Consider the following 21,113-nt stretch of genomic DNA (forward strand, 5'->3'; position numbering starts at 1 on the left):
AATGACCGTGTAAAAGTAATGTTAGATCTTTCACCTCCTGCACATAACTTGTTTCCTCCTGTACACTTGGTTCCCCCTGCACAAACTTGTAGTTCCTGTATTGAAATGACACATCCTCTTCTATTGGATATTAGGGGCCCACTTTGTATTGGCCTCCCTCCTATGGCTCTGGTTGCTTGCTGCCACTAGGCCAGAGGCCTGCAGAAACCTCTCCCCGGAGCCCCAGTGGGTTCTAAGAAATATTGACTACTGTTCCCAGCCAGCCCAACTTGCAGGCAGCAGTGACTTGACACAGATCCCCACAGTCACTCTTCTGATCCAGGACTCTCCTTCATCCACTGTGTGCCGATTCCAGGCCCAGCCCCCTTTCCAGAACATTCTCCCTGGAACAGTGGGAGGCGCCTCAGAACCGGAGCACATGTGGTAACGGTCACAGCTAATCTGACCACTCCCAGCCCCCAAATCAAAACACAGGCCTAGCGCGCAGCATAAGCCTGCCTAAATTTACCTGTGCTGGATAACCTAGTAAAAATACCTTGCTAGCACCTACCTATTGGTAGAGGGTGCGACGTATGTATGTGTGTATGTATGTATATGTGTGTATATATATATATATATATATATAATATGTATGTGTGTATATATATAATATAGTTTTTTTTTTACCTAAACCTTCTATAGAACTATATTTGTAAAATACTTTGTATAGGATAATTTTTTGTAGCGGTGATTTATTCTATGCACCCATGTAAATAAAGCCCTAGCAACTTCTAGCTAAGCTCTTTAGGTGTATGTGGAGCGATTTTTGGCTCCAACCTCAAACGATGCTCATACTCCATTACAATAAAACCTTGGATTGCGAGCATATTTCCAGAAACATGCTTGTAATCCAAAGCACTCGTATATCTAATTTCCCCATAAGAAATAATGGGAACTCAGATGATGCGTTCCACAACCATTTGTTCACAAGTCCTTCAGTTTATAGTCCATATAAAAATATTATAGCAATGAGGTTGTGCAACTATAAAATTTCCATCCACAAATCGAAGCCTCCACAAGGGAATTAGAATCAAAATCCAGCAGGAGATAAAGTATAAAAGAGAAGAGCGGCACCACCTCTAAGTGTGGTTCCATTTAATGATGGTACAACATTTAGCATCTCGCATGGTTGAGGATTAAAACTGGCAAATCTGAGTATGCAGGCATCTGGGGTAACGCTGTCCACATAGACCGTCCTCTACATCAGCAGCTCTCACTGCTGTCAGTCTGCAATCATGACCTGGAAGACTACCCTGCAGTAGAGCGATCTGAAAGTGAAGCTCTATGCTGGAAGGGATGACGTAGATGGCAGTGTGGAGGATCTGTGGACAGCTTTACTCTGGGTGCCTTTTTTAATCCTCAACCATGTGAGTTGCTAAATGGTGTACTGTCATTACATTTAACCATATTGCTACACCTAGAAGCACTTTCTTCCTGTTTATACTTAGTTGTGACATGACACTACTTGTATATCAAGACATCACTTGTTTTATCAAGTCAAAATTTATAAAAAAAAGTTGCTTGTCTTACAAAACAAACTCTGACCAAGGTACTCAATCCAAGGTTTTACTGTAGTTGGCAATACCATACAAAATATCTGACCGTTAAATGATTTGACATAAAAATCACATTAAAAATCTTACTTGTTAGAGATATACCTATGGTTTTCTGGTGTCTTTATATCATCTGTAATGAGCAGAATAGAGGTTGGTCTTCACATAAAATTACTTGGATTATCTGCCACTTCAGTAAAATATCTTACGCCTTGAATTAAAGAATGATTTGAAAGATGTTCTTTAATTTTCATTTCACAAATAAATGTTGAGCTGACAGCTCGTTATAATGTGCTTATCAAAAGATAATTGCACCCCTAGGGCAATCTTAAGTACTTCCTTACAGTATCATGATTTCTCATTCATTGTGACATTATGACCCCAGGTATATTCTAGATTTTGTATTTTGTTTTTAGAAGATTCAAACCCTTAAAGTGAGGTGGTCATGTAATGCTCGAAGTGTTTCCCACATGTATGTTCATTGTGTAGTCTGCTAGCAACCAGGTTTGCAGGTTCAGTACGTGAATCGGAGTCATGCTTAGGAGGCTAACCTTGAGATTCAAAGCTGAATTCCAAAAAAAACATTTTATGTATTTCATCTGTGGCATTTAGCAGTCTTGCCTTCCAAAGGATTTATATTTCTGTAATCCAGTCCTGAGATTTACAAAGTTCTCCCCCACAGCACATCCACATCCTGCAGAGGAGGGGACCTGAACTTTTTCTGCTGGTCGCCCTGTAACTAGATAGTGAGCCCTGAGTTTTATTGTAATGCTTCTCCTTCCACTGCTTCCTCCTATCAAGATGTTTCGTAGCCTCCCTGGCGGTAATATTATGTCACATTTTTGTGTCTCAAAGCGGCACAATTATTTTTCTTAGAAATTTGGCGTTTTTATATTGTAGGCCTGTAATTCGTAGCAATAACATACATAAGTCTGTTCAAACAAGAGTCTAGTACAATGATACAGTTTGAAACAAAAAATAATAAAATATAACATAAAAAATAATAAAATTCCACACTATTCACTATCGCTCAATTCCGCAAGTGTTCTAATTTACTATCGCTGGCTTCTAGCTGGTCTAAAACCACTTTTGACGTAAAGGGACACTTTTTGGTTGCTATGGACAATCTCTAGTTTCCAGGCAGAAAGTATATATACTATAAAACTGCATGCAGGGCACTGAACAAAGCACTGGGGACAAAAGGGATGTGAAATATTTCATACAGTAATGTAATCTGTAAGATTATACTGTACTGTATGTATTATGATTTTTCACTCTTTTGAATTTGCCTCTGGGCTCCGCCCCCCTACGTGACAACGCTCGCAGGGAATGGAGCCCGGAACAGAGGCATCGGGCTGAGGACAGAGCCCGCAGGCACAGCAGGGGGGGCATCACGGGATCCTGGGGACAAGGTAAGTATACCGCACCAGGATCCTGCAATGCAATCCAGAGTGTGGCTTGGGGTTACCGCTAATGGTGCTGAAATTTAACCCCGGACCACACTCAGGAAAACCACCAGGGAGGTTAAACTGCAACATGCCAGATTGGCTCTTTGTGCTGTTTCAGCCTCCCTCTGCTCTCTGCTGTACAAACTGTACAGTAGACAGCCAAAACTATCGCATTTGGGTGCTGAAACTGATTGCATTAAAAGAAAAAAATAATGCATTAAGAACAATAACTTTTGTGCCTTTTTTTATATCTGCAGGGAGTGTAGCTTTCAGCTGATATACCTATCCCACTGGTGGCTAGATCCTATGGTGGTGCTATGTTTTTTTTTTTTTTTTTTTTTAAGTCACAATAGAAATCCATGCACAGATAGCGGCCATCCTGCAACCAGCTTTCGCTTCCATTTATACAATATTTTAGGTATATTTTTTAGGCAGTGTGTTTGCAAACACCAATAGTTATATCATGCTAACTTTGCAGGCATTTGTATGTGTGCACTGCATTTCCAAAAGTTTTGGGACACATGCCTTTATATGCACATTACCTTTAATGGCATCCTAGTCTTAGTCCGTAGGGTTCAATATTGAGTTGACCCACCCTTTGCAGCTTTAACCGCTTCATCTCTTCTGGGAAGGCTAGCCACAAGGTTTAGGAGTGTCTATGGGAATGTTTGACCATTCTTCCTGAAGCGCATTTGTAAGGTCAGGCACTGATGTTGGACAAGAAGGCCTGGTTTGCAGTCTTTGCTCCAATTCATCTCAAAGGTGTTCTATCGGGTTGAAGTCAGGACTCTATGCAGTCCAATCCAGTTCCTTCACCCCAAATGTGCTCATCCATGTCTTTTTAGACCTTGCTTTGTGCGCTAATCCTAATAATTTGGTGGAGGGGGGGATTATGATGCGGGGTTGGGCTTGGCCCTTTAATTGCAGTGAACTGGAGGGAACTCTTAAGGCATCGGCATACCAAGACATTGTGGACCTTTCATGCTTCCAACTTTGCGGGAACATTTTGGGAATGGCCCCTTCCTGTTCCAACATGACTGTGCACAAAGCAAGTTCCATAAAGACATGGATGAGTTTGTGGTGGAGGAACTTTACTGGCCTCAACCTGATGGAATGTCTTTGGGATGAACTAGAGTGGAGACTATCAAGACATTCTCTGGTACAGTGCCCTACCTCACAAATGTGCTTTAAGAATGGTCAAACCTTCCCATAGACACACTTCCTAAAACTTGTGGACAGACTTCCAAGAAGAGTTGAAGTTATATGTGCAAAGGGTGGGCTAACTCCATATCGAAACCCTATGACCGGGATTAAAGTTCATATGCGTGTAAAGGCAAATAAGATTACCCAATACTTTTGCCAATATTGTGTGTGTGTGTGTGTGTGTGTGTGTGTGTGTTTGTGTGTGTATATAAAATATATTCTCAGCTTCAGTGTCTTTTTTTTTTTTTTTTTTTTTTTTTTCGGAGTGCACATATGACTGAACAGTCCTACTTGTATAATGTAACTTTAGCATTATGCAGGAAACCAACATATCTGCAGGCTAAATAAATGTACCTTTTAAGGGGAAAAACTGATTCTAAAAATGAAGTGTTTTTTTTTTTTTTTATATAGCATCCAAACTGTGTAGTACTCCTTTTTGCAATGAAGATGGCATTGCAGGACAGAAGAGGCAATTGTTTCAGCTGTAATGCTTTAGGGACATAAAGGGGAATGGAAATTTTATTCTGATAGAGGGTCGTTTCCATTTCACTTGCATATTCCACAGCCATTCTGTTGAGAAAAGAATTGGCACACTATTGGAGTATGTAAACAACATTACCAAAGTAGATATTAAGGTTTAAGGACCCAAATGCATTTTTGCATTGCGGTAATGCAAGGCAACATGTCACCTGCATTGCCATTCATTGCATGACACCCCATAGCAGTGAAGCATCTCGCCATAGTGCATTATTTTACAAATGTTGTGACTTTTTTTTTTTTTTTTTTAAGTATACGAGTGTGATGGCAGACCATTCTATTCAAAAAACTACTTTAATGCTTGACCTAACATGCGATGCTGCATTGCAGAAATGTAAATGGGGCCCTAAGGAACTGTGATTTATTTATGGAGCTTGATTGACAGCTTTTTTTTTTTTTTTTTTTGATGCTCCATAATATAGTTTTCAATTTTGTGTTGTAGCATCAGAGGTTTACAGTGGTAACTTATATTTATTTTTGCTGATAAGAGAGCAAATGTTTCCGAACAATGGTTACTGATGAATTTTAATGTTGCTGAATGTGTTTGTTATATACTACAATACACAAGTAAATGCGCAAAAACAGGGTCAAAGATTTTTCCCAATGTCCATCAGTCTCTCACCAATTGAAACCAAAAATCCAATTATATGAATGAGAGTCCATATTATGTAAAGATCCGTATGATTATAAATATAAAAGCTACTGTCCAGTAGAACAAAGGAAAGCATTTAAAACCAGGAGCTCCATATCCAGGGCTGCCATCAGTGAAGGACAGAAACCATGTTCCAAAATCTGTGAAAAAAAGCAAAGGAAGAGGCGCCTCTGGGTGTAGAGATAAAATACACTTTAATTATAAAAACGTATTTCATACAGACAACTCACATTTTGGATGTGGTCTATGAGCATTCAGTCACTTTAAAAGCTGAGCATTGATGTGGTCATCTGATAGTCCGTCAAGTTGAGGCGCTGTAGCTGCTAGTGGCCAGGAAGTGGCACAGACGCCGGCTGTGGAGCGCAGTTCAAAGCAGAGCGAAGTCTGGAGCGCCGGCGGAGAGAGATGACATCATGAGGTGGGTGCGACCGGTTTCGTCAGCGTACAGGCTGAGGTTGTTTGACAGCCGCGCTCCTTCATCAAGCAAGTGGGACAACAACAAAGACTGATATATATAGGCCATGCACAGGAGGAGGGGGAGGAGGCACTTAAAATGCAGGTGCAGAGGATTACAAATCTTAGTTGCAAAAAAAAAAAAATGTAATAAGATGATGAATGTAAAAATAAAATTAAAATAAATATAACCATGGTACTGAAAAAATAAATAAAAAATGTAATAAAATTAAAAAATTCAAGACTCATGGGTAAATAGAGACAGCAATAGATAAATGATATACACACTATATCGTAAATAAATTAAAGTTAAATCGACATATGGAGAAAAGGGAGGGAGAGAAAAGGAACAATATAAAAATAACTGGCATGAGGAATAAAAACTAGTTGTATAAAAATCATGTATTGGGAAGTTACTGCTGATGCAAAAATATAAATATGTATATAGGTCAAAAAATTTACACATATAAACATATATGTACATATGCACATAAACATAGAAACTATAAAGTATGTACGAGGCGCATGGCTACACAGAGGTGGATGCATCTAGAGCTTTGTGCACACATGTTATATGTATATATATATATATATATATATACACACGTATACACATACACATATATACACATACACATACAAAAACATGTGCGTGCGCCCTTAGTTAATGATGCACGCCAATGATTTAGTTACTATTTTACATCTTAAGGAGAGGGAACACACATAAAACAAATGCGAGCGCAATATATGCGCTCACATACCCATGAATATACATGCGTGCACCACAGGGCAACCATGCACAACAATGTTTTCAGATCTATTTATAAGAGGAGAAAAGCATATTGTACTAAACATATACTGGTTACGCACATGCGCGCGTATATACATACACGCGCATATGCGTGCGCACGCGCATAGTCAAAGGTTACTGCAAGGTCAAAAAAGGGAAGAGATAAAAAAAAAATACAAAATTCTCCAAGAGCTGAGGGCACATTAGATAACAGTAGAAATTTCAATACTCTCATTGCCACCAGGGGAAAGTACATCTAGTGTATATATCCAGTACGTATCCCGTGCACAGAGCTTTTTAAATCTCTCTGCTGCAGGAAGGGCGCTGGAGATTTGCTCAATCACCCAAACTTGAAGGCCTGCAGTGGATTTTTGGTGAACTGTAGCAAAGTGTCGGAACACTATGAGGGTCTGTGCCCCCCTCTATAAACCTTATGTGTTCACCGAATCTTGTTCTTGGTGCCCGAATCGTCCGGCCTACATAAAGCAGGCCACAAGGACAGATAAGGGCATAAATGACAGTCTGATGAACAATTAAAAAAGTCCTTTAGTTGGTAGGATTTCCCTTTTGTCGTGAATGATTTTTGGCCATGACAGACAAAGTGGCACGTTTTGCATAATGTTTTTTTGCATTGATACATGCCTGTAATAGGTATTAGGACAGGTACATTTGGGGAGATAGTATTGGTCTTTAATTTACTGGGTGCAACTTTGTTTTTCAAGTTGGGAGCTCTCCGGTAGGTAACGGTAGGGTGGGCTGGTAAAATAGTTTTTAAATGGGGATCCTGCTGAAGGATATTCCAATGTTTAGATAGTATTCCTTCCATCTTTCTGTTTAGAGTGAAAGGTTGTAACAAATCTCACAGCACCGACCTTGGGATCATGGCCAGGTTTTTTTTGGTTTTCCCTGAAGGTATGATTCATAAGCCTCATCAATCAGGCCTTCGGGGTATTGTTTATCCAGAAATTTATTTTTGAGATGGGTACTTAATTCAATATAGTCAGACTCTTTGGTACAGTTTTGCCTAAGCCGGAAAAACTGACCTTTTGGGATATTTTTTATCCAGTTCGGATGGTGGCAACTTCTAAAGTGCAGATAGGAATTTCCCGCTGTAGGTTTGGTATAGTTTTTGTGTTTGTGTATATATACGCTGGCCAGAAAAGTAAAAAAAACTTGTTGCAACAGAAGTGTGCATTATCACGTGCATATTTGAACCAATAAAACCATAAACCTGCAATAGCTCCTTTAGTTTTATTTGATTTAAATGTAGATGGATTACTTAATATGGGCTTGAAGGCTGAACGAGGACACTTTGAGATGAGTATTAAGAGCAGGTTTGGGTATTAATGAGTCTATATAACACGTATAAAAAAAATATATAAAGTGCGCTATAAACCATCTAGCCCTAAAAAATAAACAGCAATTCTTTTGTGTAACAATCTCAAACAGTAAACTTAAAAGTAAGAATCGTGATAAACCTTAATTGTGAAGTCCATAGGTGTATCCATATGGATTATAATCATCTGTGCAAATATGTCCACAAGCAATGTGATGGGTCAATCTCCTTAATGGCAGTGCCCATCATCCATCACCAAATACCGCAGTGAATCCACCACCAGCTGTAGAAACTGCTCATCAGCTCCTGCAGAGCCCTTATTACAGGGTGTCAATGTGTGCCTGTTGCTTTAAAACCCAGCCATACTTCCCATGTCACTCAATGAGTAGTAAAGAGATTGGGCACCAAAAGGAGACCAAAGGCTCCACATAGCATAAAATCTTTGGTGGGTTTATTATGTAATTAAAAAATACACTTACAACAGTAAGTACGTAAAAGCACCTTGAATTTGGTGTGTCTGCTGGCACACAAGAGAGATGGTGATGTCAGCATGTCGCTCCACCCTACATGTTTAGTCGCCTGGGGCACCTATATAACCCATTTGTGCTTTCCAAAGAATTTCAGTGGTGCACAATGGGCAGTCCAGAACACAGGAAGACATATTGATATGCCTGGTATTAAAGAGATCAGACTGCTTGGTGCATAACTGCAGTACAATTGGTGCAGTACAAAGTGATTTTGGAATGATTGGTGCAGTGCTCTTTGTGACTAGTCCTATCCAGCTGCAATATGTTGCCTTTGACACAGTTGACCACCCACTCCTCCATCATAAACGCCACTCCCTTGACCTCTGACTCTGCTCTTTCCCTGTTCTCCTACCTATCAGCGCATTTTCAGTGTCACATGCAACACCAGCTCCTTTTCCTCTTTATGTTGGGATACCCCAAGTTATATATTTTTATATATACATATATATATATATATATATATATATATATATATATATATATATATATATATATATATATTTATAAAATTATGGTGAGAGATTGGCAATTTTCATAAACTCATACGAGAGCTGGAAGAACATTTTGCAACTAATTGACACCATAATTGGTCGGAAATTCAGATGGAAAAGATCAGATTGGATTATATTGTTGGAAAATCCGATCATGTGTGGGCTCTATCGGACTTTTTCCATCAGAAATTCCAACGGAAAAAATGAGAGTAGGATCTCAAATTTTCTGACAAAAATCTGATCAGACTTTTTCCGATTGGACAAAGTGCCACGCATGCTCAGATCCAATTATGAGACCAAAGCTATTGGCTATTAGCCTCAACATAGTCCTGTCATAATGAACGATCGGATTTTCCGACAACTTTGTCCGACCGTGTGTATGCAACACCAGTTTAGGACAAAATCTGTCAGAAAAAAATCAGACTGATTTTGTGGTAGGAATGTCTGACCATGTGTACAAGGCATTAGAGATTCAGTTTCTCAGAAGTAAAGATGGGCAGAGATTCACAAATCTGAAAAGCTGTAGCTAAAAATTGAACGATTTCAGACGCAGGAAGCACGCTGTGATATTACAGGAAGTCATCTTGAGTTTCCAGTGGGTCACATTGCCAAGACACAAGAAATTCTGCTGTGTGCAAATCTGAACAGATAAAAACCATTAAATGCATATATGCAGACCCCCTGATCCGCTATTAAATAAGAATCCACATTGCTCATCGGCCTGATTTCTGCTATTGCCAGCAAGCTTGCATTGTTTCAGAACATTGTGCAATGTAGTCGAGAACTGACTCCATCTCCCAGGGATTTTTATCAACCCATTTAATTTATTAAAATATTTATTTTATCAGTTTTAACCTTGCACAGTTATTACAAGGGTTTCATCTTTTGAAAACAGTTTTACCTAGCTTAGCTCCACGCATACCACTTCCTCAGTTCTCTGGTCATTTGGCATGTCACAAGACAAGAAGCTGGTAAGAAGGGCCTCATTTCCCATACAGCAGCCATCACAGCCTCCGTTTTGCCTCACAAGAGGGTTGCTGCCATAACACTTGTCATTTATGCTGTCAGCAGGCATTTAGAGCATGGATCACTGACCAGTTCCCAGGATTAGCGAAGAAAAATGTGTAGCTTGCAGCGAGGCACCCTGCACATGAGCCCTGGAGTCGCATGTACCTTTATGATAGCCCTGACATAGTATCTATAGTGTACCTGCACATAAGGGAAAATCAAACTCGTGCGAAGTAAGTCTAATGTATCAGCATCTAAGTGACGGGCATTTGAGGAGATCACTGTCTTTACTGTTGCTCAAATGTTTTTCCCATACTATAGGATGAGCACTTCATTCTGGGCACCCCATTGCTTTATGCCAAGTGACTTTGTCTATTCCATCTCCAAAAAAAACCCTGACTTCAGTGAGGGGTCACTATAAATGCTACAAGTGTAGAGTAGAAAGGCAGTCATGCTGGAAGTGTTTGTGGAGGAATTTGAGTGGCTTGGCCTGACCTGAACTCTATTGGGCACCTTTGATATATGAATTGGGACACCAATTGTGAGCCAGTTTATATCCAACATCAATCTCCTGCTATGCAAATTCACAATAGTGTGAACCCGGCCTCATGCTCATCCATATAAAGACCTCTTAACCACAGGAGGTCTCAAACAGTATCAAACAAACTCCCTCTTGGGAATGGTGGCACCTGGCTGGTTTTCAGCACTTTAGACAGCCCCAATGATTCTTTCCAGATTTCCCCGGCAAAACTTTGAAAGGGCTTTCCTTTTTTTCAAATGTTGTTAAAATTAAAACCGCACATATACTCGCATAACAAGGCAATACAGCGTATAAGTGGTTAACACCAACTATGTATGGGACTATGTATGGATTCACTACATTTTTGATATTGGGTCTAGCACTGCACATATTTAATTTATTTGAATTAGAACCTCTTTGTTGATAAATATACCTAGTGTGCTTGGTGCAATAAAAAGAATTGGGAAAGAAGCTGAGATTTCAGTGCCTCTGTTGTGAACTTTGAAGATGACGTTCTCCACAATTGCTACAGCTAGAGGTAAATGAGGAGGACTTTTAAAGCAGTTTTACTGCTTTTTCAGACTAGGTAATTGGTGTGCATAGTCGAAGCACAAGCTCACGTTAACTATACCGTATTTATGGGGGTTGTGAGAAATGAAAGTCCTCTATACAGTTCCCTTGCTCCAGTTTGTAAGTTCACTTTAATTTTTTGCTTCAGGATGTAATGCTTTGGCTTAGTAGATCTTTGTATTTCATATCTAATTTTATAAATTTTTATTAAATTTATTGTTGCGTGATTTGCTCGTTCATTACTTCAAACTGCACTTTATTTTGGTAGATTAAGCCTCGGGTCTCATGCACACAAGGAGTTTTACAAACTCTCCCTTTCCTCCTGGCAGCAGCATTTTGGCAGGGGAAAAAAGCCAGATGCTTGTAAAAGTGACTAAAGCTTTTACAAGCTTTTAGGCAAGTTTACAGGCGCCATTGAAATTAAATGCCCAAACGCTAAATGCGCTTAGCGTTTAGGAACTTTTTTAGCAGTGTCAGTTTTTTTTTTTTTTTTTTTTTGTCGAAACTCGGCTCCTGGATGCACTGGCAGTTGGTTTTTATTTTTTTTTTCTGCCACTAAACACTGCTAAATGGCGGTGTGTGTGCAGAACACATAGGTTACCATGTAGGGGCATTTAGAGGCAGAAAAAAATACAATACTTGACGCCCCTAGAAGCAGCTGCACAAATGTCCAGTGTACATGAGGCCTTGAAAGCATATGCAGTTTTGTTTTAGTGGTATATCTCTACCAGTATGTCTTACAAGTTTATTTTCTTTCAGATTTCCTTTGACCTGGCAGAATACACAGCAGATGTTGATGGTGTAGGTACTTTGCGACTTCTTGATGCAGTGAAGACCTGTGGCCTAATTAAGTCAGTAAAATTCTATCAAGCCTCAACAAGTGAACTGTATGGAAAAGTGCAGGAAATCCCCCAGAAGGAAACCACACCATTTTACCCTCGGTCGCCATATGGTTAGTATATATTTACAGCCAGTGGGAAGATTACACAAGGGCATATGGTACCAAAAGTTTACGAACAGGGCTTAAAGTGGTTCTAATGGTGGAAGGTTTTTGCATTAAGATAAAACAAAAAAACCTGTGTGCAGCAGCCCCCCTAATGCTTATCTGAGCCCCATCTTGATCCAGAAATTTTTAACAAGAGACTTGGTTTTCCGGGACTCTCCCCCCTAATTGGCTGAGACACACAGTAGGTGCGTTTGGCTCATGCTTCTGTAAGTCAGTGAGCCAATGAGGAGAGAGGAGTTGGGACCATGCCATGGCTGCTTGCTGTGGGCGGGTGGTGCTCAATCGGCAGGAGGGAGGGGCCAGAATCGCCAGTGAGGGACCCGAGAAGGAGCATCTGGGCTGCTACTGTGCAAAACCACTGCACCGAGCAAGTAAGTATAACATGTTCGTTATTTTATAGCACTTTATTGTATGAGTTGTGTACTATGTCCTTTCTTTTTAGTTGTATATTGATAGAATGAACTAGAACACAGTAGTGTATGTAGTATGCTTTTAAATACTGAATTTGTTTTCTTTTGACATCTAGTTAAATCCTAACTTCAGAAAATGTAAAACCATTTAGGTCTAGGGGGCAGGAAAAGCAAATTTCATCACTGGATCCCCCACTCCTCAAGCAGGCCTCCCTATGCTTCTGCGTTGGACTACTCCTCAGCGTCCTCATTTTCCGAAGCAGGGCTATAGGGAAATTTATTGACCTGGGAGGGCTAATAATTTGTATGGTAGCTAATCTTGCAATCCACAACTAGAATTTTGTTTTCTATACAGAGTCCCAACTACTTTTTTTTTTTTTTTTTTTCTTCATGTATTATGTAGTACCTGTCTTACCCCATTTAAGGTTTTTATTTATTTATTTTTTTCTTCCCCTATGTAAAATAAAATGTTACCAGTTTAGATATAAATAACACTTGGAGTAATACACCTGTGAAAGTAGGGAATCATTTTATCATAAAATTCATTTTCTTTTTATTTTAAAGAAAATCTTTCAATGTGTTGACTTCTGTATTTCATATCTTTCAGGTGCAGCAAAACTGTATGCTTACTGGATTGTGGTTAATTTTAGGGAAGCTTATAACCTGTTTGCAGTCAATGGTATTCTCTTCAACCATGAGAGTCCTCGTAGAGGTCAGTAAACCCATTTAAGAAGTATAATGTAAGAAAAAAGATCTGTGTATTAAGCTGTTGTAGGCATGCCCAATGTAAAACCGTATAAACATTTTTTTTATTGCATCATGTAGTATTAAAAGAAATTTGGGTGGAAAAGTGTCTGCAAGTATTTAGATTTTTTCAATACCATTTCAGCATGCCCCCAACATACTAAACATCTGCCCATCCAAGCCACTATATTCAGTCAGTCCTTAACCAGCAAGGTGCCCCTTATGGGTTCCACAAAACTCTTGTACCTTTTTAACCTAGGTTCACACTGACTGCGGGTTAGAAACCGTGCAAGTTCAGTACAGAAACTACTTCTGGCAATCGGTGAGGTGAAGCAAAGTTGGCGTCACACCGATTGACCGTGTCCTTGCCGGCAATAGCCGCGGATTTTGGCATGTAAAACCACATGCCAAATCTGCCTGATATGAACGTGGGCTTAGTGTTCTCTCTACAGTCAGCCTTTTCTTTCAGCAGCAGGTTTTCCAGCAAGCAGAAGGATTGCAAGCACAGAGCATTAGTTAAGTTGCATGTAAAAAGATCTGTGAAAAGCGAAGATCAATGTGGTCTGGTTACCAGGTAAGATGTGGACCTATAAATGGAAGCTTTTCCCACCCAAAACTCTAGTCTCCTAGCAAAAAATGAAAAGAAAAATCTATATATGCGACACAAACCCTGAACCCCCTCGCTACGTGTAGGCAAGAAGCCTAGGTGACAGTCCAGTCAGTGCCCCACAAAATTTGTGTAAATGTACGCCTGTGTATGTGTGTGTGTATATATGTGTGTATATATATATATATATATATATATATATATATATATATATATATATATATATATATATATATATATATATATAATATATATAATATATAATTTATTTTTTCACTCAGCTTTCGTCTTGTGAAGGATGCTTTATAGTTAATGTTTAACACCCTACAATTCATAGTTTCACTTGATAGTCAGCACTGATTTATGGAATACCAGAATTTAATGGTGGTTACTAAGGTTTTGTAAGGAGGGGCATGTTTTTAGACAGTGCATGTATTCAGGAAAATAATGTGAGATAATAACTTGTTTAGAAGTGGTTCATAATAGTATCTATTGATGTATGGGATGGAAACACCCTACCTCAGTGTGTGGACCAGTCCTTGTTCCACAAGATGTCAAGATGCTTAGCATAAGGAAGTCCTTGGTGCCAGCTTCAAGTGGGTATTGGAAAACAATTGCTTTAGTGTTTAAGGTAACCAGTATTTCCCCCTTTACAGGTTCTCCAAAACAATGAATACTTGTGCTCTATCTGTAATGAGCAGCAGAGTTGCTTAAATCCTTTATATAATGCTGAATGCCCTCTATTTCACAACCAGCCTATGCAGTAGGCACACCCTCATAGCTTTTCCCCATGAGATAAGAGGCTGGCAGGAGTGTGCACACATTAGAGAGCAGCAGACAAAGTCATACACACATTCCAAAAGCAGGCAGAGACCGTGTGGGAAACAAAGAAAACCACATGATACTTATTTTTTAATAGTCACTCTTCGGATATTTATGAAATCTACTGATGTGTATATATATATATATATATTGTGTGCTACATTAAACGTCAAGTCTTACCTTTAATATAGCTTAAGTAAAATTAATTGGAAAGAAAAGCATTGCATAAGCTTTTTTTTGTTTTGAGCAAAGCAACATCCCACCCTATATTTTATGCTGCAAATGGATGTATGAAAAATCACTCCGTTTTTGTAGTAGTTGTGCTCATAGCATGGTACTTGTAAGTGTTAACATTGTATAAACCACTAAGGCTAGTTATCATAAGACCTATAAAATATGCTTAGTTACGCATGAGTAATTGTTGGTAATCCTTTTGTTGAAAGTACCTAGAATGGCAATAGATTTTGAAGTTTGTCATAGGTGCTGGAACATAATACCAAACTGAGAATGATGTACGGTAATATGTGGCAGATAAGTGAGGAGTTTTCAATAGTATGCTCTATTTATTCTACTCTTCCTCCTCTTTAACACTGCTTCTTTTATTCCTTTTTAATTACGCTATTAATTACGCTATTAATATGGACCACACTTTTTCAGTCCCTGCACGATTTGGTATAATACTGTACTACAATAAGAATAAAGTACATAACATTTTAAAATGGTCTCATTTAAAATTTATAGCTAAAGATGGGTACACGTTTCAGTGAATTTGCCTGCCTTTGCAATACTTTTAATATCCGGATAAATATTCTGATAAATTGAATACATGCTTGTAGATCTTAATGAGGTGGTAAAATCAAAGTGTAATGTGTATGGCCAGCTTGGGTCTTAAAATGACACAAGTAGGTAATCGAAACAAGTGATGTGGGTCTAGTCAGGAAATAATTGAAAAATATTTGAATTCACTGTTTCAATGCAGTGAATGTTAAAAGGTCTTTTAACGTGTGCCTCTTTCTAAAGACAAAAAATGTTTAAACTTTGGGGAAAGGTGGTGTAAGAACAAAAAAAGTTTAAGTTCTCAGATTTTAGGAGTAAACAATGTTCAGACATGATGCCATCTCCCATAATCCAGACATTGGCAAAATATGCATGTACTGCCAGCAGTTGCAAATTATGGGGTTGCATGAGACCCACATTTTAATTTTTCTAGTCAAAAAATGCTGCTCTCAAGCCGCAAGCATGCTTTTGCATGGTTTTATTGCAACCAGATGCTACTTTCTCTAACGGCTAAGATTTGGGTCAGATACCTCCAAAACATTTGAGCAGTTAAAATCTGATGTATTAATTTTATATTAAGTATACCAAAAAGGTGAGTCATGCATATATACAAAAATGACTACAGCTTTCAAAATGCTGAATATTGAAGCACATTTTTTTTTTTTTTTTTTGTTTCAAACCAAATAAGGCTTGGGTACCATGATGGCATTCTGTTGTTTGGGCTAAAAGAAACATGGAACATACATCCAGCCAGCAATCCTATATTGTTTGGGTTCGAGGTGGCTGTTGACCCCCACCTCTCCAAACAGCATTATGGCAGATGTATACTGCTAAATGTATTTTCAAATGTCCTAAATCGTACTGACACTCGGCAAACATGAATACCCGATGGTACCTCTCTAGTTCCAGCTCCTATAAGGTCAGGAAGTGGAGTGTGGGTGTAGTGCAGAGAGCAGGAACGGGAGCCGAAAGAGGAGGGGGTCTCGGGCTGGACCATGTGGCAAAATTCCAAGATGACCTTTTACAGTCTGTCTCCCCCTGCGATGTGCTCTGATGACTCTGTTCCCCCTGCACTCTGCATTACCACAGCTATAAGTGTCTTATAGCTGTGGCAATGCAGAGTGCAGGAAGGGACAGAGCCATCGGAGCACATGGCTGATTTTTAGAGATATATGGGGGGGGGGGGCAGTGGATGGATGGATGGACAGACTGATTTTCACAGGAGCACCTGTGCAAGCCCAAGTTTCACATTAAGGAGGCAGTTTTTTTTCATATTTTATTCTATTTGTATACGGTTTATTGCTGCTATATCTACAGCTTGCCGATCAAATCCAATGTTCCGTGAGCTGTAGATCTGAACTAGGGTTAAGGAGCCAGCACTCATTGGCATCTATACCAGACCTTTAGCGAAAAAAAGCAGAAAGTGTGGGGGAGAGAGAGCCTGCCCCTGAAGCATACCAGGCCATAGACCCATGATAAGGAGTACATAGTACCCCTAATTATTCACCAAAAAGTCAGAGGTAAATAACGCAACAGTTTTTGACAAGTACATTATAAAAAAAATTGTCCCCCCATGTACTGTACATCCATTGTCAATCGCCTCATCCAGTGATATAGGCCCAAGTTAATAAGATGAATGGCTGCTTCCCATCCACACAAAATGAAAAAACCCCTGCCGACATCCAACCACTCCAGTCCTTGCCCAGTGCCAAATGACACTGCTTCCCTTCGTCACTGAAGTAAACAAAAGGTCAAGGGGCACTCTGTGATGTCATTGACCATATAGTGACATTTCCATAAATGGTCAATGTCAGTGATTCTGCCTCTGTTTACCTCAGTGGCAGGGAGAAGCAACAGAGTTTGGGTGTCAGTGGGTGTTTGTCTCCCCCCCCCCCCCATGTGGGACATCATCATGATTAAAGTGGACCTTAATCACTGGATGATACGATTTGACTATGGATATACATCGGGGAACATTTGTGAAATTTGTGTTTTTCATTTGTCACTGATTATTTTTTATTTTTATTGCAAAACCCCTTACTCCTTCACATGGGGGGGGGGGGGACACAAAGATCTGGGAGCTCCTTATTGGTAAGAGGCTTTTCCAATAAGCCCCCTGCCCACAGACCTCTACAACAATCGGGCCATGGTTGTGGGGAAAGAAGCTTTTGCCCTCATCAACATGGGAATAAGGCGCTTTGCTGGGGGGGGAGAGAGTAGTGGTGCCCTTGGCAAAGTTTCTGTATTTAACATAAGGGTGTTGGACTAGTTGCGTAACATACAAAGTCGGCGATGTATAAATTTTAACCCATACTATGCTGACTAATGGAACATCACGCCCTGATTTTGATATTTTGAATCGGTTTACAGATATATGGGTTACCCACATATCAATGTCGAGGTGCTTTTTTTGTTTTACAATGAGCTCTGCACTAATCTCTAAACTCACCTATATGAATAAATCAAGGGTAGATATACCAAGGGGGTAAAACGATCCCAAAGATGCAGCAAAAGACGCAACTTCTCTGACAGAGCAGTGCTGTTCATTGTCCATGTGTTTCCATGGAAGATTAAATAGATTTAACAATGCCTAGTTTATTCTTGTAGGAATACAGCTTGGTTACCATGGTAGCCACCTGCTGTATTTTGTACTGCTTTTTATTTGAAATAAAAATGCTTCAATGGGGTTTGAAAGTTGTAGTAATTTTTGTGAAGGCTGTGGCCAAAAGTTTTAAGAATGACACAAATATTTTCTCAATCTGCCGCCTCAGTTTTTATGATGCAATTAGCATATACTCCAGAATGCTATGAAGAGTGATCAGATGAATTGCAATTAATTTCCCTCTTTGCCATGAAAATTGCATTTCCACTGCATTTGTGATGGTGTCCAAGAAAGTCCAGCAAGTGCCAGGACCATCTCCTACAGTTGAATTCAGCTGCAGGATCAGGCCACCACCGGTGCAATGCTTGCTTAGGAATAGTAGCTGGCAGGTGTGAGTGCATCTGCACGCACAGTAAGGCAAAGACTTATGGAGGATAACCTGGAGTGAAGAAGGGTGGCAAAGAAGCCACCTCTCTCCAGGAAAAACATCAGGGACAGACTGATATTTGGCAAAAGGTACAGGGATTGGACAGCTGAGGGCTGGAGTAAAGTAATTTTCTCGGAATCCCCCTTGTCTGGGGAAGAAAAGGTGAGCACTGCCAACAGTAAAGCATCCTGAGACCATTCATGTGTGGGGTTGCTTCTCAGCCAAGTGGGTGGGCTCGCTCACAATTTTGCCTAAGAACACAGTCGTGAATAAAGAGTGGTGCAAAACAGTTCTCCGAGAGAAACTTCTCCCAACCAGCCGAAAACCGCTTTGTGCGAAACAATGCCTTTTCCGGCATGATGGAGCACCTTGCCATAAGGCAAAAGTGAGAACTATATGGCTTGGGGAACAAAACGTTAAGATTTTGAGTCATTGGCCAGGAAACTCCCCAGACCTTAATCCTATTGAACCTGTGGTTAATCCTCAAGAGGTAGGTGTACAAAAAAAACCCCTAAAATTCTGACATTCTCTAAGCATTGATTATGAAAGAATGGGCCGCCATTAGTTATGATGTTACCCAGAAATTGATTGACAGCATGCCAGGGGGAATTGCAGAAGTCTTGAAGGGTCAACACTGCAAATATTGACTCTTTGCATGAACTTAATGTAATTTGTCAATAAAAGCCTTTTGACACTTATGAAATGCTTGTAATTATACTTCAGTATACCATAGTAAGCAGCAAACAGGAACCCCCCCCCCCTCCCCCCACTGTTTGCCCATCAAGGCAGGTGGCGGGCAGTGGCTCCATGTCCTCTCCTCCAGTCCTGGGTGTCCAGTATGATCGCCTGTCCTTTCAGCCAATCAGGCGACGGGTGTAAAAATTCACTGCCTGATTGGCTGGAAGGGGGATCAGTGTTACAATGGCGAATATTCTTTCACTGTTGTAACACCTGGGTGGGCTGTGAGCGCAATCTCTGCACCCCGAGCCCACCCTATTTTGAAACCTATTCGAGCCTCTTGTTCTAATTGTGTGGTGGTGGGGGGGGGGAGGAGGGATGTAAGGCCTCTTTCACATGGGCATCGTACACCCACGTAAGGAACTTGTTTGCACATATGGAGATAACAGTTTTCCGTGCAGGCAATCTCATTCATGTCAATTGGGATGCAGTGGCTGCACAAATCTCTCCACTGCTTTCAATTTGACAACTGTGTATGTGCAGGGGCGCATCTCAGAACACATGCTGTCTATTCTTCAGACACATGCACTTGCATGGGTGTCAGGGAGCACTGGATGTGTCTGACATGAATGGGACTGTCTGAAGTGGGTTGCATGAAACACCTGCACATCCCCATGTGGGTAATGTGCACCTGTGTGAAAGAGGCCTAATCCTTCCATCCTATATACAAAGCATATTATGATATGCATGGAGGCTGCCATAGCTACAGTGCCTTCAAAAAGCGTTCGTACCCCTTAATCTTCCCAATTATTTCATGATACAACCAAAAACGTAAATGTATTTTATTGGAATTTTGTGATAGACTAAAGCAAAGTGGCACATAATTGTGAAGTGGAAGGAAAATTATAAATGATTTTCAAAATGTTTTACAAATATCTACAGTGTGGCGTGTATTGTATTCAGCCCCTTTACTCTGATACCCCTAACTAAGATCTAGTGAAACCAATTGCCTTCAAAAGTCACCTAATTAGTAAATAGTCCACCTGTGTAATTTAATCTTGGTATAAATACAGCTCTTCTGTGAAGCCCTGAGGTTTTAGAGCCTTGGTGAACAAACTGCATCATAAAGGCCAAGGAACACACCAGACAGGTCAGGGAGGATGTTGTGGAGAAGTTTAAAGCAGGGTTAAGTTATATAAAAATCCCAAGCTTTGAACATCTCGCGGAGATCCACAGCTCAGGTGGGCGAATCTATTCAGATGACAGCTTTTAGTCATTAACTCCACAAATCTGGCCTTTATGGAAGAGTGGCAAGAAGAAAGCCATTGTTGAAATAGCCATAAGTCCAGTTTGCGTGAAGCCACATGGGGAACACGGCAAACGTGGAAGAGGGGGCTCTGGTCAGATGAGACCTAAACTGAACTTTCCCAAGGCCGTCTTTCAGGACAGCCACCATAGAGAGACCCCGGCTCCTCCCCTTCTAGGAAACACCACCTTCCATCAGATTTAAGCCTCAACCTCCCTTCAGCCCCTCAGTTATGGTGTTTCCTCTGATGGGGAGACACCGCTTGGGAACCAAGGCTAGTCAGCTGGGGAGGCTGAGGCAATTTTTTATACCTGGGGGAGACAGGGGTCTCTCTATGGTGGTCCAGGGCGGTCGCTCAGTGAGGATCCCTGGTGGCTGATGCGTTATCACCATTCCTCACCCCAGCTACCTTTGGGGAAGGAGGAGGTCTGGGTAAGTCTGTTTGGCGCCTAGCGTGGCGCAGCAGTAGGAGGCATCTGTTCTCCCCTGTGCAAGCGGCGTTGGAGCGGTATGCCGGGCCAGATGATGGGAGCCGTCACTTCCGGTGGGGGCAGGATTCCTTCCTGTGCGCTTTCTGAATTTACCGCGTCTATAAAACCCAAGACGC

The 21,113-nt window shown here is 40.5% G+C and overlaps 1 protein-coding gene across 1 annotated transcript in view; it reads left to right on the forward strand.

Annotated features, from left to right (window-relative positions):
- Nucleotides 1–21,113, forward strand: part of GMDS (GDP-mannose 4,6-dehydratase) — a 762,090-nt gene that overhangs the window by 264,707 nt on the left and 476,270 nt on the right. The window contains exons 6-7 of the mRNA XM_077492101.1: nucleotides 11,887–12,079; nucleotides 13,151–13,255. Coding sequence (XP_077348227.1) covers nucleotides 11,887–12,079; nucleotides 13,151–13,255 — 298 coding nt within the window. The remainder of the gene's footprint in view (nucleotides 1–11,886; nucleotides 12,080–13,150; nucleotides 13,256–21,113) is intronic.

This window comes from Lithobates pipiens, unplaced genomic scaffold (assembly GCF_037356315.1).
Source record: "Lithobates pipiens isolate NorthernLeopardFrog02 unplaced genomic scaffold, aLitPip1_a1.2 Scaffold_19, whole genome shotgun sequence".
NCBI lineage: Eukaryota > Metazoa > Chordata > Amphibia > Anura > Ranidae > Lithobates > Lithobates pipiens.